The 20,736-nt window shown below is 44.3% G+C and overlaps 1 protein-coding gene across 4 annotated transcripts in view; it reads right to left on the bottom strand.

Moving 5' to 3' along the window:
• Nucleotides 1-2,642: 2,642 nt before the first annotated feature.
• hivep3b (HIVEP zinc finger 3b) overlaps nucleotides 2,643-20,736 on the bottom strand; it is a 39,536-nt gene continuing 21,442 nt past the window's right edge. For all 4 annotated transcript variants that reach the window (XM_082552116.1, XM_082552114.1, XM_082552113.1 and 1 more), the window contains 8 exons: nucleotides 14,604-16,953; nucleotides 13,977-14,263; nucleotides 11,812-13,845; nucleotides 11,329-11,477; nucleotides 6,932-7,107; nucleotides 6,674-6,775; nucleotides 5,244-5,911; nucleotides 2,643-5,059 (listed from right to left, as the gene is read on the bottom strand). In XM_082552116.1, the coding sequence (XP_082408242.1) occupies nucleotides 4,400-5,059; nucleotides 5,244-5,911; nucleotides 6,674-6,775; nucleotides 6,932-7,107; nucleotides 11,329-11,477; nucleotides 11,812-13,845; nucleotides 13,977-14,263; nucleotides 14,604-16,602 (6,075 nt within the window). In that variant the 5' untranslated portion in view covers nucleotides 16,603-16,953 and the 3' untranslated portion in view covers nucleotides 2,643-4,399. The remainder of the gene's footprint in view (nucleotides 5,060-5,243; nucleotides 5,912-6,673; nucleotides 6,776-6,931; nucleotides 7,108-11,328; nucleotides 11,478-11,811; nucleotides 13,846-13,976; nucleotides 14,264-14,603; nucleotides 16,954-20,736) is intronic.

Genomic DNA, 20,736 nt, shown 5'->3' with positions numbered 1-20,736 from the left:
CGAGGCTGCCATATCGCGCCAACACCAGTAGGTGGTAGGTGAAGTGTCTTGCCCAAGGACACAACGACCAGGACAGACAGAGCAGGGGATCGAACCAGCAACCTTCCGGTTACAAGACGAGCTTCCCAACCCTCTGAACCACAGTCGCCCCAATACGTGGTGCACTCTACGGCTCAGCCTCTTTTACACCAACTTGGCACAAGTCTATCAAGTGTCTAGATGTAATCTGACAGTCTTGTTTAGGGGAGGGGAACACATTTTCCTCTTACATAAAAATGTGGGGATTGTGTGATGTGGTGTGACCGCTATCACTGCTGCTTTGTGATTGGGGGAATTCTTCACATTTGTCTCCCAGAGGTTAGTAGTTCAGCTCCCTGAGAAACACAGATGTGTCCTCCTAAAGCACACCCCCGGGGATCGACGTGTCACATTAGGCAGCCCTCTGCATCACTGCATGCAAAGCAGTGGAAAAGACAGCAAGCAAGAGGAATAGCCAGAGAGTGTCTTTATATTAAACCACACAATGATGTCTTTGCAGGCTTCTGTCCTGGAAGCTGTTTACTTTTAATTAAAAATCCACCCTCCTCAGTTGACTCCTTGATAAAACTTCCTACTATCCCAGCAGGGCTCCGTAAGGCGTTGGCATCTGCAATGTTTCGGAGGAGGAAGACGAATCTGTTGCTTCAGACTGCTTTTGATGGACTAAGTGTCTAAAAATAAAAGTGCCCCACTGCTGCCTGTTTTTTAATACTTTCTGTGCAACATTTTATTCACACCAGCTCTCAGGTTTTTGGCTCCTCGTCAAAAAAACTGGCGTGTAACGGCTGAGTAAGCTTTACGTAATCTCTTGCTGGTTGTGTGATTAAACATTGCTGTGCAAACTAAAAGTAAGACCAAAAACACCGGATGGCCTGAGACGCGATGGGAGAGATACTGTTTATCTGAATATTGCCCTGTGTGTTGATCTTGTTTTACACTGCCCGACGCACACCGAGAGTTGCGCGTGCCAGCGTGATCAGAAGATTGTGAGGCTTGATAAAGCTGATCTTCATAATCTCAAACTAATTCTTTAGAAGTGATAAATATATGTGCTTTCATAATAAAAAAAATGGGAGTAACAGAATGACACATATAGACAGTTACAGTTCTTGGAACTTATAACTTCTGGTTAAGAATTAGAAGGTGTGTCACCTGCTGACCCCAATGAAATCTAAAGCCAGTGAGACCAGGAAGCAGACTTGCTCCAGTGGTTCTGAGCTGAGGCTTAGGAGTACGCCCTGATTCTAGCATAGCAGCTTCATGGAAGAGAAATATATTTTTCATCTGAAACTGGTGACATCTAGTGGGGGTGCTGAAGCTGTACAGCTGCCTGGCTCGCTGACAGAAACATCTCGAACACTCAGTTTGATTGTGATTACTGTGCTTGCTGCTTTACAGGCACGAGAGCTCAAAGGATAATCTGCACGAACATATTGTGAACAAACCCTAGATCTTAACACACCTTAACACATATTGAACTGTGCAAAAGTCTTGAGCTTTCTGAAGGTTTTTTCAGTGGTTTTCTTTGGAAGTTGGCTGCTTTTTCACTCATTTTCAGTTTTAAATATAATCTTTACCTGTTAAGAGGAGACTGTCATAAAAAAAAAACATCATTTGTTCCCATTTGTTTAGTTAAATCTGTGGCACATGCCATAGGTTATCTCAGCACAGTGTGCTCCATAGAAAATTGAGGAAACTTGATAAGTGCAAGGCAAACACGGGTTTCAGGTCTAAAAAACAACCTTCCGCAGATGAACAGTATCTTAAGTCATGTCATTATAAAACAGAAGAAAACTGGAGGAGATCCTAAGTGGGCCAGACCAGTGAAATTCCCCTTTCTGTCAGTATAAAAATGTTTAACTACACATTTACTCACCACATCCTCATCTAGTTTTGACTGCATTTCTAATAGATAATGGCACATGGTTTGAGCACAGATTAAAAATGCAGTTTGGGGAAGGCCAGGCAGATCCCCACATATTAAAGAGAGGTGAATGAATGTTTATTTAAAAAAGGAGGTAAGGTAGGGCATTAAAAACGAGAAGAAACGGCTAGTGGTGCAGGGGACATGCATGAGGTGTGGGCCTTCTGTCTGACACCCCTGGGCTAAAGCATCTGTGCTGAAGGTCTATGCTCTATACTTACAGAAATTACAAGCTTGCCTAAGAGCGTCCAGCATGTCTTGATGAATAAAGGTTAGATTGTACAAGCTCTGTTTGTGCCTCATGCACTGCATGTTCCAATAAATCACTGCATCCATTTCCCATTTTCCCATCAAAATAACTTCAATTGCATTTTATTTATATAGCACCAAATGACAACAACAGTCACCTCAAGGCGCTTTTGTATTGTAAGGTAAAGACCCTACAATAGTACAAAGCTAAAATCCCAGACAATCATATGACCCCCTCTGAGTAAGCACTTTGGCAACAGTAGATATTTATCATATGATTTTAACGTTTTGTCTGCTTTTCAACTGAAGCCAATGCTGATAATGTTAAGAAATCATCAAATGTGTGAAAACAATTTGTCCTAAACTTGACAAACTGTTCTGTTCAAAATGTTCCGCTAAGGCCAAAAAGAAGAAAGTCACGACCTCAGAGTCTGGTGCATTTTTTGTTTTTATTTCTTTAATGACTAGAAATTTTGCTGTGTGAAATCCGCAGGGCACTTGATCTTCTGGTACCAGCCGACGACTCGGCGTCTTAACTTTTTGTCACCAGTTCAAGATACAAGAACATCATGAAAAAGACACACAGATGTAATAAAAAGTTTCTTCCCCCCCCCAATAACAAAAAGTTTAAAAATCCCCCCAAAAAACAAAAAACCTTGAAACAATAATAATTATCATCAAAGAATAATAAATAAGAAGCACTCTTCCCTGTACAGACATATATTCTAGTCTAAAATCTCTTGTAATAAAAATAGAACTTCAGTGCATTTCCTTTGACACATTTCTGCTGCCCCTTCAGCACGTCTGCGATACAACTCTTAGTTATCCTGGCATTAAAGCAATGGCCTTTACAAAAGAAACAATCAAGGGACAAAGTATTAACCCTCCAGAAGAACATTTTTAAAAAAGCTGATATAAAATTTCACAGCCTTCTCTTTACTATACATCTCAAAAACACAAACCTGGACATAAAAGGCACAAGTAACTACAATTTTCAGTAATACTGGACAAACAAAAATGGAATTCTTTTTGATGAACAATTTTGGTCATTTACAAATGTATTTCTATTCCTTTCACATTGACAGCCCTGTTTCCAACAAAGTCAGGACCTGGATAAAAATGTGCATAAAAACAGAGTGCAGTTAAATGTGCACGTTTTGTACCCTAATATGAGAATAGCAAAACTTTTATTACTTTATATTCTTACTGTGGTTTTTGTTATGCTAGATAAAAGAAATCAACACACAGACAGGCAACCATGACGTGAAAAACTGGTGCTATGGTTCGAATACTCAAAAACTTCTTTAAATTCTTCTGTAAATCATGGATGCGGTGTCCTGCAGGCTAAAGACATATACATCTGGCTTGTGCTAAATCAGGTTTAGGATCAGCATGTGGTGCTATGTGGATTGTCTTTTTTTAGGCATGGTGATATACATTCTGCATATGACCATGAAGGCACCGAGGCTCCATCCAGGTGCCAGCGCTGCCCGCCTCTCACTCAGACTGCTGCAAATATTTTTCTTAAGAAATGTAGAAATAAATATAGCAAAATGATCCCAAAATGTTCTGAGTATTAAAATTGTGTTTAAAGCAAAACTAAGAAAAAAAGGTGCTCTCAGAGTTATAGAACGCGGTGCCCTCCTTTCCACAACACTTGGTGTTTTAAAGGGTTGTGCTGCTGTCCCGAAGTTCTTTAAAGATGGTGCTTAACATGACTTCAACTTAAAAATGTGCATATACAATTCAAAAAATTAATGTTTCTACTTTCAACATTTGTTATATTGTCACCAATTTTCAGTTTAATGTGAGATTTAAATCATTTGCAAATCACTGTATTCTGTTTTTATTTTACCGTACATTTTACAAAGTGTCAAAGTGTACCAGCTTCCTTTGGAAACAGGGTTGTATTTACATTATTACCATATATATATGTATATATACATATACATATACACACATATATATATATATATATATATGCACAAACATTGTTTTCATAAAGAAAAAAGTGCATCTTTATAACAAACCTGAATATTGCCAAAACAAACATTTAAATGAACAATAGTATTGAAAATGTATAAAACCCAAAGCAATTACAAAAAAACAAACAAACAAACAAAACAGACTAGTGTAGCAAACAATAAAGCAAAATGGGATACACGATGCATCGAAGTGTAGACGCTGTCAAGTTCTCTGGTCTCTTGTGGCGGAGTCTCCTTTAGCTCCTCCCGCCACCATATCACTACCAGATGTTCGTTCCTCCCTCTCTGGCTGTTGTCCGATGACACTCGAGGCTACCGGGGGTGTTAGACTAGGGGGTGCTCTTGAACGGTCGTCACTGGCGCAGTGCTCAGTGGTCTCAGTAGAGGACCCGTGGGTGTGGACGGAGCTGTGCGAGCTGCCATATTGCTTTGAGTCTGTGGCCTCCAACTCTGGTTTGGAAAATGTTAGTGCTGTGCTAAGACCTTGCTGCCCTGACTGGCTGGTTCCTGCTGTCTGGTGCTCTGACCAGTGGTCTCCAGGAGTCCTAAGCCCTTGAGTCCTGGGGGTCCCGCCCCAGTATGTTTCAAACCTGGCCAGTGATGGCCCCTCCATTGGGGGTGATGTTGGGGACGTCGGGGTAGTAGCGTGGGACCTTGGTCTTGCCTGTACAATTTGGATCCCTCCTATTGGGATCATCGAATAAGGGACCTTGGCTTGCTGGGAGTGCATGGGAAGATGGCTGAAGATGTTGTCTGTTGTCTGGAGGCCAGGATAACCCTCACAAGTGGAAATGCGAAAAGCAGGTGGAAACAAGCTGGTGTCTGACCATGTTGGCCCTTCTCCTGCTGTTCTGCTTTTCTCCTGTAGGTGGAGCAAAGACTATGTTATTGCTAGCTCATGAGCCTGCTCCTCTAGTACACAAAGTCCTGAGAGCTTTTTGAGAGACAGTGTAGAGAAGACATATGGATTGCTTAATGTTTCTCTGGTTAAAAGTGCAGCCACATATCTGTGACTCGTCTATGAACTAATTAGAAAATAGACTTACCACTCTCATGTGACTACCTGATGTACCAGGGTTCTCCCACGGTAAGTACCCAGGGGTTCTGTGCTGCATCCCCAGGGGCGAGGGAGGCGTTGGAACCTGTGACGATCGGTAGCAGCTGGGTGAAAGGGGAAGGAGAGGAGAAAGGGGTCTGATGGGAGAAGGTCCTCGTTCGGGGGAAGGTGAGACATGTCGGCTGGGTGAGGGGAGCTCTGTCCTCGGAGAGAGGCTCTGGATGGGTGACGAATACTCCAGGCGGGGGGAGAGGCTGCGGCTGGGGGAACAGCTCTCACTGCTTGGGGAGAAGGCTCTTGGAGATGCTTTCCAGCCTCGCCGGGAGAACACTGCTCTCCTGCTCCCCGGCGAGGCAGCTCTTCTGCCGGGCCAAACTCCACGTGGGGAGGGCTCCTGACTGGTGCAGGGAATGGGACCCGGAGGCTCGGGGTCAGGAGTGCCTTGCTTCGAGTGCCTGCTGGAGCTTGAACGCCCCCCTGTTGATGGGTGGGTGTCAGATGATACAGAGGACGGTGGGTTCTCGTGGGACGTGGACTCCTCTTCCTCTTCTTCGTCATCGTCGTCGTCGTTGTCTTCGTCGTCATCCGACTCCTCCACGTCAGAAAACTGATGCTCCTCCTGTTCCTCCGAGCCGCACACACGCTCTTCACTCCCTGCTGTTTGTGCAGACACAGAAAAACACGCAGACTTTAGATATCTATTCATGCCAACACCATGGGCCCTAAAATCTCATTTACTGGATGCGCAAAGTCGTGCAATAAATCCTCACACAAAAGTCACAAAACAGCGATTTACAGGAACAAGCACAAAGCGTGAGGACAGTCAAAGCAAAGGACAAACCAAACCCGGCACCCTTCAAACGCACTTTATAAATAGACTGAGAATGAAAAGGAATTTAATTGAAAAGCGCCATGCCTCTATTCACAAACTATCTCAGCAGCCTTGTGAATGGAAAGACAGTTTAAATGGCGCATCCTTGGCTGTGATGAGTGTAGTCTGTTGGCAAGAAAGAGACAGCGAGAGAGAGGAGGGGTTGCAGAGGAAGGTTAGGGAGGAGATCGTGAAGGCTTTGAGGCTTTTTTTCCAGCTTTGACGGGGAGGTGTCAGCTGTGGCAAAAGGGCTCAGCTTTGTTTCGTTATATACCAAGAACTCATCCTTAAGGACAGGTTACAGCAGCCAGACTGTTGCAACAACATCAGGACGCTGTGGCATGTTCTGTATTCTTCATTTATTTATCTTATACTTTTTCAAATTTCTTATGCAAGGCCAGAGGGAGGAGAATAGAACATCGTGTTGCATAAGCTGTCAGTGCTGAACAGCTACTATTCTTCACAGGCAGGAGTTCATCCAGCTGTGTACCAAGATTTCTCCACAGGGGGAAGGCAAGTATGTGAGATTCATCCACCACCTGAAGTACCTGTTTCCTCGCTCTCCGGCTCATCCAATGATGACTCAGATACACCCATTGCCTGGCATTTTTTCCCATGAGCCTTTGACTTCATGTGTTTTGTAAGGTTTCCTAGGAAGAGAAAAAGAAAGAGAGTTTAAGACAAATGAGATGATCATTTTAGCAGCACAGCCAATAATGTGATCACTGGGCAAAAACAGCATTTTTACATTTAGGACCAAAGAGCTCATCACGTTTTAATAAACAGAACCCAAAGTTTCCATTCACCTTTGGTTTTGAAGGCAAAGTTGCAGTGTTTGCAAATGTATGGACGGACATCGGTGTGCGTTTTGATGTGCTTTTTCAGCATGCTTGGCTTCTTGCAGCGGATGCCGCACTCTCCGCATATGTACTTTCCCCTGCCGCGACCTCTCACGTAAACATACTCCTCGTTGGACTTATACCTATGAGAAACAGACAGGTAAGAGATCAGAGACAGCAATTTTAAAGCTGCATTTATTAGATTTTAGGTCACTTGAGGAAAACCGGAACAAGCTGTAAGCACAACATTCACATTACCCCATTTGCAAATTTATCACGGTTATGGTGAGCAGATGCAGGGCAACATAACATTTAAGTCCAGTAATACCTCCTCTTTCTGATTTTATGTCTCTGTCTCATCTCGAAAAAACATTTTCCTCTTTATCTTCTAAACTGGTGCAGTCCCTGAATGTGTCGCTTGATGTGAAAGCGACAAGACCGGTTATTTCTGTACTGAAAACAGCACCACTATAAGCATACATTCACTGAATGAGTGTGTGTGTGTTACTGCTAATAAATACTCATAAAGTGAACTTGAGACCAGAACCAACCGAGGCAGATGCAAAATAATCAAACAGGAAGTCGACTTGTTTAGATGTTTGCTTCGACAGTCACACTCTGACAGACAGAAAACACTTAAGCATGGAAGAAATGAATGAGTGAATGAGGCATATTGCATAAAGCGCTATATAAGAACCAATTCATTTACTATTTGCCATTACATAACAACTGGGGACTAAGTAATCAGTGATGAGAGCCATTTTTTCTGAAACTGTGTCCAAATGTTCAGGCATTTCTACAATATATACAAAGGTCCGCTAAGCAGGGTGTGAAAGCATAACAGAAAACAATTATTAGCAAAAATATTAGAATGAGAAGGGTTAGATTAGAATCAGCAGTTAACCTAACCCCACTAACTGCATGTCGTTGAGGTGTGGGAGTACCCGGAGTACGACTGTGGCCTCACAGCAAGAAATACCCATCTTCAAACCTTCTGCTCAGCGTTCAGTTTGTGTGTTTTTCCTTCCTGCGTGATTTTAAAAAGCTTTTTTTATTTTTATGTCAATATAATTCAGCTTTGATCGTTGTTCATTAACACTTAAAAAACATAAAAACTTCAGACTGTGTATTTTTTTAACCTTTTAAAGTCGATTTGGCACTTAGTTGTGATGTTTTAGCTTTGCGGTATGGGCCTTGAGATTGCAACAGGGCAACGAATGTATTCACAATGACAACCCATTCAGCACAGAGCAGAACGGCCAACCTGAGGAAAACAAAGGTAATAGAAAACCGCAGATAAAATATGAGACCCGCTCATCCAGATAACCTCAAATTTGGCACTGCACTTACTCGTGTCCTCGGCAGCGCACCTGCCAAGTTTAAAGTGGATCTGATGAATGTTTGACGAGATAGGATGAGATAAGACAGCCAGACACACATACACATATTTCTTGATTTATCTGAGAGACAGAGCATTATGTTCGCCAGCTAGTTTTCAGTTAAACCCTGAAAACAGCTGCTAGGAGCCCAGAAGGTGATAATGAAAGCTGCAAACCCCAAAGCCCAAAATATGCACTCAAAGATACTTGGAGGATTACTGCAGAGTGCAGTCATCATTCTTTCTTCTTTCACATTGCACTGCGAGCAAATTCAGTGATAATAACAAAGATAACTGTGGAAGTTAGTGATTGCAGCACAGATACATGCACAAACACACACACACACACAAAACTGAGAAACAAGGCTTTCTTTATGGTGCAGGTTGGGGAAGCCCCACCAAAACCCCTTCAGCACTGAGTCCCTCCACTACACCCTGGTGCAAAGAATAGCAGCTATTCTGCTCTGAACGGGTGGCCCTGCCAACAACATCAGCGGCTAAAGAGAGGGAAGGGAAGCCTGGCTATGGCCACCAACCTAAAATAGATACTACATATAAAAATCAAGCAACACATTTAGGTCTACTCTATAAAAAACATTGTTTATGCACAAACTTCATGTTTACCAAAAGGCTATTTGTAGACACGGCGTGGCACAGAGGTCTTATATCTGAATGAATTGTCCTCTATGAAAAATCCACTACTCATGGGGAAACTCACAAATCATTCTGAATTGTAAATATCCAATCTGTGCCGACTGTGTCTAATTACAGGATGTCACGACATCTACGAGACACCAGGCTGTGAATGTTCCCCGTTGTATAACAGAACCAGTAACGGCAAATCATAACAAATTGTTACACAACTGTAAAATAGCCTCAACAGTGAGAATGTGTTGTGTTCATTCAGGAGCTGGCTACTGTTTACCTGCCGTGTATTTCTTGCTACTGCTAAAAATATCCACCCACATATCCGAAAAGAAAAAAAAGTAAAGTAAGAGAACTTCACTTCAGTTATCTAGCATTAAATCAGCAGCATATCTCTCGGTACATTCAGTCAAAAATCATGTTTTAGCTTTATGAGAGCCTTGTTGGATGCTGGGAAGAATAATGCTTCTAACCAAAAGGAGCTACTAAAGATGATTAAAACATATTTAATCCTCATTTGAACAGAAAGAAACAGAATAAACTAATATTTTTGTCCTCAGTCTGTCTGAGGGGCACGGGTAAAGTGTTACAGGGTGTAACAAAACATGCATGGTTAACCATTTGCACCAAAGAAAACAATCATGTTTTTCACTGAATCAGTTCAGCTGCTGCCCACATAAACTTCCCCAGACTTTCACCATGACTAGTAAAAAGCATTTATTGTTGCCCATTTCCTGAAATCGATTATTGAGATGACAGTGTGGTACTATTAAACTCCAGAGAAGCCTGGAAGCAGATAAAATCTGGCAAGCCACTGGAACATAAACAAAGCTGCATGATACATATTCATAAAAGACTGCTTTCTAGAATGAAATGAGTGGCACACAGCTATGATTTCAAAGTCTTGACAAAAGGGAGACAGGGATAATGAGTCGGGATGAAAAGCATTCTGTTCTCTTCAAGATTGAGTAGCTGTGACCATTTGCATGCATGGTGGAAACGCAGGAGAACATCAAGGAGCAGGGATGAGAGACAGGAAGGACACAGAGGAGGTTTTGGAGGGAATGAAAACAAAATAATGTGCAGGTAAGTGAAACTGGAAGAGCTGCCAGAGAGAAATGGGCAACACCTCTGGGGTTTTTTTGTGGATGAAAGTGCACTTCCTGAAGTTCAGTGCCTTATCTACTGTTACACGGACAGCTTCTTTACACCTGACATTCATGCACCTAAGCAGGAAATGCAGGGTGTGCCAAGTGTTAACACTCTGGAAGAGAAAAACTCAAAAATAGAAAATTTACCAAAACCAAACCAAACCAAAAAGAAAACCAGTATCATAGGAAATTATCCACGTAAGGCAACATTGTATACCTTCCTTTTATTCTTTTCCACTCAATTCAAATTTTAAAAAAACCCACGTTTTTCAAAGTGCTGTACAGAAAACAACAAGGGAATAGATAAGAAGTACATAGATATGAGATATAGTGGGTGCTAAACATGCAGTCACAGTCAAAAAAGGCACGGGAGACACAGTGAGCAAGTAGGCAGACTCGAATGACATTACGTAAAAACAAGTTTTAAGTCTAGCTTTCAAAATCTCAGTGGAGGGAGCAGATTTGACTGCACAGTTTGGGGGCAAACACAGAAAATTCCCAGACTCCTCTGAGTTTAAATCTAGACCGAGGGACGGTCATCAGCTGACTGGGGGGACCTGAAAGCTGAATAGGAGTGTAAGGAACGAGTCAAACCATGAAAGGCTTAGTGGACAAACAGGAGGAAATCATAAAATAAAGATTTAATCAGATACATTTAATGGGGAAACTTTAGCTCGGAATACTCAAACCTCGGGAATAAAGCACTTGGTGCTGGAGGAAAAATCACTCAGACATTTGTGGAAAGCATTTATGTGTTATCCTGATCTGGTCTGTAGACAAATATGACAGCCTCGACTGTGACTCTGACTGCTTGCAGACTGCTTCATACTGTGCCTCCGTGTGACTTTTTATAGCCATAAAAATATTAATGAGAGCCTCACAAAGTTGGAGACAACCTTTTCCGCCCTCTCACACACACAAACCCACACATACACACACAGACGCTGCTAGCTCTCCAAATTAACACCTCTAAAACACAGACATTCGTGCCAGCAGTGAGAGGAAAAAGCTTGGCTACAGGTACAAATGAAGTCCCTCTGGACTCGTGGCCTCCCATCTGTTATTGTATTTTCTCCATGCACTCTTGTCAGCTCTCCATAGGCTGTTTTGCAGTCAGCGGGCATTGGTTTATGAAGAAGTGTAATGAGGAGCTGCCATATTTTGAAACTATAGAATTAAACAATTCTTACCCTCCTTCAAAGATGCAAACCCGAGAAGGCTCGCTCTGCTTGGAGGTGGATGGTCTCTCCACTTCTCGCATCTCTTTATTTTCTTCCTTCTTTTCAGGCTGCTGCTGTTCCTTTACTTCAGTGAGGGTGCTGGGTGGGGTGGCATGTACCTACACTCAAGACACACATGGGAAAAAAATTCAAAACAACTTATAATAAAATGTTAAGTGCTGTTAAAGCAAGATTCAGTATAATTCCAGTTGTTTATCATTATGTTTTTCTAATGGCACAATTGGTGACCATGTTAGAAAATACTAGCATAGTATGCTACTATGCTAGTATGCTACTATGCTAGCAACCTAAAGAGATGAAGACCGCAGAGCTTTGACTTCTAAGATGTAGAAGTATTCAAGAGAAAAACAGACTGTGAAATGTTCTGATGTAAGCAAATTAAACATGGTCAACATTTAAGTGGAAATGTATGTTTATTGTGTTTATGTTTACCTCTGACACATGCGGCGTCCTGCTGTTTTCAGGGGCCACTTTGACTTCGGCTGGAGTAGGGGCCGTAGCCATGGTATAAATCTCAGAAGTGTGCTTCTGTTTAGAGCAGAGCAGAGACAGGGCGACCTTTGTGCTGATGCCTGGCAAGTTGGGGTTGTGAGCGCTGACGCTCCAGGTTGAATAAACTGAAGTGCGGGGGTCCCTCTGGGCAGATGGGTTGGGTTTAACATACTTCTGGTAGCACCAGTTGACTGAGGTTGAAGTGTGGAGGCTGGGGAACGAAGATGCGCTTGCGCCCACCTCCACAGCTGACACAGCTTCCTTTTTTTGGGTGATCTTCTCAGTTGTTTCCTTCTCTTCCACCTTTTCTTCCCTGTCATTTTTCCTTGGCTGGTCTTCTGGCTGCCCATGCACATCCACACTCGTTACTTCTAATGTATCCGATTTCTTCTTTTCCTTTTCCAGCTTTTTCCCAGTTGCCTTCCTTTCTTCTTCCTGTACTACCTTTGGTTCCACACGGCCCTCCTCCTCTTCTTCCTTATGGTGGCCCTCCTCCTCTTCCTCCTCTTCTTCCTCCTCTTTAACTCTTTTCTGGTGACGCTGGGCTTCTGTGCTGAGCTCAAGACTGGCTGCAGGGGACAGCATGCGCTTACTTCCTCCTGCCCCTAGTGGACCGTATCCATCTCCAGATCCTGAGGCCAGCTCTGATGACAGAGACAGAGGAAGAAGGCTCTTGACATCTGGAGAGGGGACTTTCAAGTAGCTCCTTTGCAGTGTCTCCCGTTCCACCTGGCCCATGATGACCATAGCCGTGCAAGAAACTGGTTCCTGTGAGCGGGTGGAAACCAGAATCTGGGAAAGTGTGGTATACATTGCACTGGCATATGTGGGTATATGAGTCTGGAGGCGTACTGGCACCACGAGAGACACTACTGGTGCAAGCTGTGCCAGGCATGTGGCGATGACCGGCCTCGGGTGGTGGTAGGAGATTGTCACAAGGGACTCCTGAGTCAGTGAAGAAGACACAGAAGAAATGGGGGGTCTGCTTTCTGTAGTTTGAGGAGAAGAAATGTGTGTGGTAAATCTTGGAGGAACGGGCAAGTACATGGCCTGGCTCGATGTATTCCTGGAAGAAAAATGGCGAGGAAAAGGGGGAGGAAGCTGATGGAGGGGTATTCCCAACCTTTCAGCCATGTGGATTTGTACTGGATGTATCTGTACAGGCGGGGATTCTGTGTGTGACTGTAGAAATGCTCTTTGAATGATTTGGGTGGATAGTACTTCCGATATGGCTGTGGTGACCGGGAGGAGCTGGGACAAAGACCCTGGGGGAAATGCTTGATGCCCTCTGGGGTGCAAAGGAAGCACCTCCTGAGAGGATAAAGAAATTTGTGGCTGTAACAGCTGCAAAGCCTTTCCAGTGGCATCGAGGCTAAACTGGGAGCTTACTCCAGTGGAGTACAGAGGAGAAAGATTAGAGTAGGAAGGACCAGGTTGCGGACTCTCTGCTCTGGGCAGCTGACTAGTTCTGCCTCCTACTTCCTGTTCTGGTTCCCCTAATGGAGCATGCTTCACTAGAAGACACTTTCTCCTTTCCTTCCAGGAGGATGCAGACTGCTGAGGAGACAGGGATCCATAGTCAAAGGACTTACTTCTGATCTCTGGGATCTGCTCCGTTTGTTGTGGACTAGCTGGGGCCTGCTCTGAGGCTGAGCGCCTCATCTCCTTGTGGCTTTGGTGGTGTTGGTGAGAAGCAGATGGCACCATCAACATCTGGGAACTTTGGCTACTGGGAGCTCGGGCAGCTTGCTCTGATTGTGCTACATCCTCAAAAGAAACAGAAAAGTTTGAAATGTTGCTTTCTTGACTGGGGCTGCGAGGCAAAGACATAGACTCAAAGCTGGACTCTCCAGAGGACTGGGCAGCTTCTGCCAGCCTGAGTCTTTTCTTCTTTGGTGGCAGCTTCTCTGCAGGGAGCTGGGCCAATGTCTGACTTCGTTGAGGCCAGTGGAACTCCTCTACTCTCTCTGCCTCCTAGGACAGATACATTTTTTTATAAATTTAGTATTTAAGTCAATGGTAATGATGCTAACTTGGACAAATGCATTGTATGAAGACTGTAAACAAGCAAGAAAAAAAAACATAATTCAAAAAGGTACATTTACCTTTGATGAGGATGCTGTCAGCGGGGGTGACACAGGTGGCATTTCAGCATCGGGCTCCACAGTAACAAGTATCTCCGGCACTTGAATATTTGGCTGGCGGATGAGGCGAGATGTAGAGGGTGATGGTTTTGGCTCAGGTTGTGTTTGCTGACTCTCTCTGAGGTCTGGATCTTGACTTTCCATAGATATACTCTCTTGCTTCTCAAAAGAGCTAGTGTGTTGGATGACAGACACACCCTTCCTGTCCTGCTGCTGCTGTTGGTTTGGTTCAGTCTGTAAGGAAACACCTAGACACAAACAGTAGAAAAATTAGCTCCCATTATAGGGCATCAGTATTGTGCTTTTGAGTGATGCAACTTAGCATTTTGTGGATTCTATTCCCATCTACTGTACAGTGCTACGGGTTACATGGTAGTAGTTTTTCCCGCTTTCTGTTTAACTATGTTAAGACAGTGATGTAGTTTTAGATATTCATTGCTTTAACTTTTAGGTATATGATAATCTGCATGTCTCAGATGCTAAAATGGCATAGAAAAGGTCTTCAAGAGAATAGCTGTATCGATTATGCAACTTAACATAATGATTTTAGCTAAAAAAAACCATATTTTGTATGTATGAGAGACAAACCTGAGAGGGCCTGCTTCTGCTCTGGTCTGCGTGGTACTGGAATGAGGCCTCCAGAGCTGCCAGACACAGCTACAGATCCAGGACTGGGAGGATCCTCCTCCAGACTCTCCTCTTTCCTCCGCTTCCTCACAGCCATGGCTAACGCTCGAAACTTATGGTGCATCATCAGCGGGCGATCTACACTGCACGCTTTGCTTGCATCCCTGCTCTCTTGCTCCTGCCCTGGGCAGATGCTTCTGTGGGCCTCGAAGACTTCACTCTCTTGAAAGCGGGCCCCACATGTTCCACATTCAAACACGGCGGGACTCTTTTGCTGTTGTTGTTGTTGCTGTGGCTGTCTGGGTAGTTCGGTGCCTCTTGTTGAGGAGGAGGAGGATGTGGTGGGACTGGGCTCCTCCAACATTGACTCGGCTCCCAGGGGAACCTCTATGGCAGGCTGGCGCTTGAGCATACGCTGCGCATGGCCGATCCTCATCTCTGCGACCACTGCTTGCTGCTCATCAAAAGATTGGCAGAGGCGGTAACCTCTGGGTGACATGGTGCCAGAGACAAAGGGCTCTCCTTGGCTGGTTGATATTGGCATTGAGTGGCTTCTAAGCAGAGGCACTGCTGACTGGTCCTGCGTACCCGGTGGATCAGCGTCAGGATTATGGATGTGCCTCAAACCACTGGGGCCTGCGGCTTCTCCTTTGGGATCAAAGGCATAGGGGTCTTTGGGGGCAGTAAATTTGGGTGACTCCATGCTGCTCTTCCGTGACAGGGAGGAGCGTCGAGGCTTAACGCTGTCAATCTCACTCGTGTCTACTACTGCTTCATTGATAGTGATGAGCTTGGTAATGTGTTCTATTACTTGGGTTTTGGGTACGGCGAAGGAGATGTTCTTCTCCTCGGTTCCTGAGGGTGAGGAATGTGAGGGATGAGGCTGCTGCTGGTGGGGACTCCGCTGCTGCCCTCCCAGCCTTCCATATTTCCCTAAAATAATTTCTGCGTAGGTTTTGGCACTGGAACTAGGAGGGCTAACTTGGCATATGTCAGTACTGCCTGAACCGGAGAAGTAGCCCGACTCTGTGCTGCCTTTACTGCCAGGCCCAATAGAAGAAGATGATGTGGAGAGGGAAGAGGGTGGGTCATCTGGAGAAGCCATGGGCCCACGTTTTCTCTCACTAAGCCTCAGTGCAAGTCTTTGCTTGACAGCGTGGGAGTCTTCAGGCCTCTGGCTCTCCTCTGAGCTTCTCAGGCGCTCCTTACCTCCTTTCCTATGCTGCCCCAGCATCTCTTTAGAGGATTTTCTGTGCTGGCCAGTCTCGTCCTCAGACTCAGTGCTTTCTCCCTCTGTGTGTTCCTCAGGGTCTTCTCCAGCGCCACTGCCTTCTGCACCACTCAAACTGGGCTCATCTCGACTGGATGCCAGACCCGCTTTAATACGATGGGCATGGGACTTGCGGTGTTTGTATAAGTTGCTCTTGGTCTTAAAGGAAAACCCACAGGGCGCACATGGGTAGGGTCTTTCTCCTGTATGTGATCGTATGTGTTTCTGAAGAACGCTTGGCTTGGCACATGGACGGCCACAGTAAGTGCACACATATTTCCCTGGTTTTTGTGGTTTCTTCTCCCCTTTCCTAGGTGAGCTAACCCCTTCTAGGCCCTGTTGACTGGAGTGAGTTGGAACGCCGTGAGCATGCTCACCCTGGGTGGAGGACGTAGAGGGGAGGGATAAGGTTGACGAGGAGCTTGTAGAGAAGAAGCTGCCTCCTGAGGGACCTGGGGTATCTGAACGCTGCCATGCTACTGCTTGCTGCTGCTGTAACCGAAGCAGGTCAGTGCGCTTGGGTTGGCGGTTTTGTAGGCGGCCCAAGGCTCTGTGTACAGGACGAGGATTAGAAGGCTGCTGGGGTTGCTGAGGTGGACAAGAGCCCAATGAAGATTCAGATGTCACATGCTGTTGCGCTTGCCTTCCAGAGCGCTCCCCATCAGCCGGATGGCTGGGCTCAGCCTCCATAGAGTGGGGAGGAGACCTCACAGACTCGTAACGAAAGGCTCTCGGAGCCTCATTGGTCTAACCGCATGGCAGCAGAGAGGTCAGAGGCATAGGAACATTGACAGACTAAGTTGTAAATCAAAATGGAGCACCTTTTTCAGAGTGGGCCAAAAGTTATGCAAGAGGACAAAATGAGGCATCATTAAAAGGTGCCCTGGAGCCACATGGATGCAGGTAAACATGGATCATTTCTCCGTTCAAAGCAGCTCTGCTTCTATCTAGCCTCAGCCATTTTAAAAGTCCTCCCAAGGTCTTTTTTGCATCTTTTTTGTTCGTTGGCAAGACTGTTAGTTGTTCGTCTTTTAAATGGGTCTAGAGAAACAGAAAAAGCAAAGGAAGCAATGAAAGCACTGAATGAGAAAAAGGAAAATTAATCAATCATCAAGCAGATTTCTTTCAAAAAAGGTCCATGTGAAAATACTGTAAACATAACATTTCCCTTCTTCACTTTCCAGCAAAGTTCCTCTAAATAAAACCAACAAAACAAGACAAAGTAGCAATTAAGGTCCTGCTGTTTTGACTGCAGTCAAAAGTAAGAAATCAACAGATCATATTTAGAAACAGAAAACACAGTGGGCCCTGTGAGGAAGACTTAGTGTGCTTTTAAAAACCAAAAGAGTTACACCGATAAAGGGGAAGGTCAAAATCATTGGTGTCTTATTAGCAAATGTCATATTAAAATATACTTCCACATATCATATTATGAGAAATTGGGCTACCTTTCTTGCTACTGAATTGGGTCAGTGTTGTCATGACGACACTGACAAGGTAAGTGCATCAATAAGTTATTGCTCTCATCTGTCCTCACTTAAACTCTTATTAAGATAGTGGGTACTGCAAATCTATATTAAAATGCAAGGTCAAGCTGTTCTACATGGGAAACTGAGCATGTGCTCATCTGATGTATGCACACAACCCCAAGGTGTGTGCACAGCTCTTGAGTTCCTTAGACTGTGACAAATTAGAAATTAAGACTTCTACTCCAAACAGTGGAATCACAATCATATCTAACTGACGGCCTGCTTACTGGGCAGGAGTCTGAGGAGCCCGAGGCCAGAAAGTCAACATCCAAACTACAGGCACCAGAAAAGGAGACCGCAGTGTCAGGGCAAAGAGTCAAAACAAATGTTCGAAATATAGTCCTTGCATATCTGATCTGGCACCGAAGCTCAAGGGTGTAAATGAAGGGGGTTGTTTTCTAGTGGAGAAGAAGAACTTGACAGCAGCTGGGTGTCAGTGTTAGCCTCTCGCACTACACTGCCACCAGGGTGCAGTGTTTATGAGTAGTGTCTTCACACAGAGTCTACAGTGACACGGTCCTGTAAGACCTTTCATCTGCTCTTTCACACTTACACTACTAAAAAGCTGTGTTTATGAGGAGCCAAGTATAGCTCATCAGAGAGTCAGAGATGACGCTATGATGAAATTTCATATTTTATCAAGATGTATGTACTGCAATATTTCCCCACTTACTGCCAAGCCTGCACTCCATCTCAACTCAAGACACGGGATTCTTGTACCAAAGCCAATCAAAACACACTGTGGGAATGGATTGGGTCAATCATAACATTATTGCTGAGCAGCCGTGCCCAACTGCTTACAGTCCCAGCACAGTCACGTCCAGAGTATCAGTCACCATCTAAGACGCTGATAGTGCTTACAGCTCCCTGTGTCGGAATCTGCGCTTCACTGCTCATTGAAGGAGAACACCACGTGTGTTCACTTCACAGCTGCAGACCTCTGCAACAGTGCAGACAGCATGCACCTAACGTGCCGCACAGATACCGACTGAAAGGGGGTGAAAATGTACCTATTTCCTATTATACATGCATATAAAGTACTAGGAAGGAGAGAGCTGAGGAATGAGGAAGAGAGAAAAGACTGAATCAGTGATCCAGTGGCTGAATAAACAGACCCTGCAGAAGACTGCGGCTTAAGGTGCAAGGGGTGGCAAGGCAGCAATGACAGTTCTTTATAACGAGCTACGCTTTTACTCTCTCCATATGTCTAGAAAAACACAGCACAGTCAGCCTTCATTAGAGCCAGTTTAAAGTGGAATAAAAAGAAAGTGAATCACTCTTCCTCCTGGAAAAAAAGCTCGCCAGATTCTCAGCTCCATTTCCACGTTTCCACACATCTGCTAAGGGCCCATCATCTATCTGTACAGTGTGTGTTTCTCTAAGCAGACTAGTGCTTTGATTACAGCAGACTTTCACCATCAACACTCAGCAATTACACGACATAACAAACCAAAACAGCATTAAAATTCTCCATCTTCACTTTTCTGGCTTCCATATTCTCAGTTTTACGCGAGGACTTTGTCTAGGGTTCAGCAATAGCTTTTGTGTGTTAAGTCATGGGGACACATTACTCCCCAGGCCCAAATTAAAATGAGTTAGATTGTGAGTAAATGAAGAGTTGACAGACTGAAGGGTAAATACCGACACGCTTAAGAAAAGAAAAATGACAAACAAATATAGTGGGTTAAAGAAAAGAGAGAAAGAAAAGGACAAGGAAAAATGTAGCCAGACAGACAGTTAAAAAGAAAGTGTGTAGAAGGACGATTCTGTGCAGTGAGCATGAGAAAAGCAGACAAATAGCCTTCCTTAACCCTGCCGTAATAAATGTCTCTCTTCATGTAGTCGGCTATCAGGGTGTAATTTTAATGATCCCAAGCATAGCTGTTGATGCAGCCCTTAAACAGGGCAATTAGAAGGCTTTAAGGTTGGGAAGAGCACTGCTTACATTATTCATGGCAGTCTAGACTGCCAGGTTTGAATGGGGAAGCACACAGTTAAGGCCTTCCCAGGAAGACGAGGGAAAGGAATGCAAAAGTCTAGGTGACATTAAACCCTAACACACACACACACAGACGCACAGACTCTTCCGCTTACAGAGTACATACAGTGAACAGCACTAGCCTCCTCACAGCAATGCCTTATAATACTTAGTAGCCCCAAATCCACTCTGACAGATCTGACCGACCAATCAGCCGCAGCGCCCCGAGGTGACCTACCCCCGTCAACCGATCCTCCTGTAGTTTGATGAGGGGTTTTCCTTCCTCATGATTCTAATACATACACTAGTGTACTTAACAAAAAAAAAAGATCACATTAAGACCTTGTATCATACTGATGAGGGTGAAGCAAGGTCGATCTTTGCTCTATTTCTAGACTGAGGTGCGAGCAGGAAGTTGCCAGCGCAGCTGTCATACAGTGTTATATTCTTTTTATCGGTGATGTCAGATCAAACCCCACCCCCCAAAAAAAAAAAAAAGATTTCATCTGTCCTGAACCATTGTAGCAGCCTTATGGTGCATTCAGAGATTTGTGGCGTGAACTAGTTTTTTATATCTGCTCCAAAAATGCGATAACCAACCAGCTCAAAAAGACGAGAGGGCAGAATGAGTGAGCAACAAGTGCAGAGTGTGTGCGTGTGTGTGCGTGCAAAAGGGGCTTTGTCAGCAGAAACAGACGTTACTGCAGGTACCCAAGGGAGCCCTGACACACGGAAGAGCTCACACTCCATCTCTTTCACACACACACACACACACACACACACACACACACACACACACACGTGCTGTAACACACCGTCACACCCTGTCTCCACTCATCATCTCTGCCCAGCAGTTATACTTCTAAAACTGTAAAACCCTCACCAGAAAATGCATGTACTTAGCTGTGGTTACACATTGCAGCTTTACCTTTTTTTTTATCTATATATAAGTAAATGCTAAAATTCCAGAGAAAAACATTATTTCAGATAACTTGTCTTTCAAATAACGCTAAATATCTGCAAAATAATATGTTTGGCTGTTAATTACTTTTTTTTTTTCCCTGTACTGGTTTCGATTAACATGTACAACAACGCAACTAACTTTCATTCTGACTTTCAGTATATCCGTCACTTAGCTCAATAACCACCACAGGAGCTTTGTCAAAAGTTCAAACTTGACCCACGAGGAGGGTTTTGTGTTCCTTCGTCATATCCTCATCGAGACTCTGACATATTCATGTAGCTGGTTATGACGGATAAGATTAATGCATAGGAATACTTTGCACTCTGATAACTAATAAACCTTTTTACGTGCTG

This window comes from Aulonocara stuartgranti (assembly GCF_965226115.1).
Source record: "Aulonocara stuartgranti genome assembly, chromosome: 11".
Taxonomy (NCBI): domain Eukaryota; kingdom Metazoa; phylum Chordata; class Actinopteri; order Cichliformes; family Cichlidae; genus Aulonocara; species Aulonocara stuartgranti.
The sequence above is the reverse complement of the archived record's forward strand: the minus strand, read 5'-3'. Positions and strand labels throughout refer to the sequence as shown.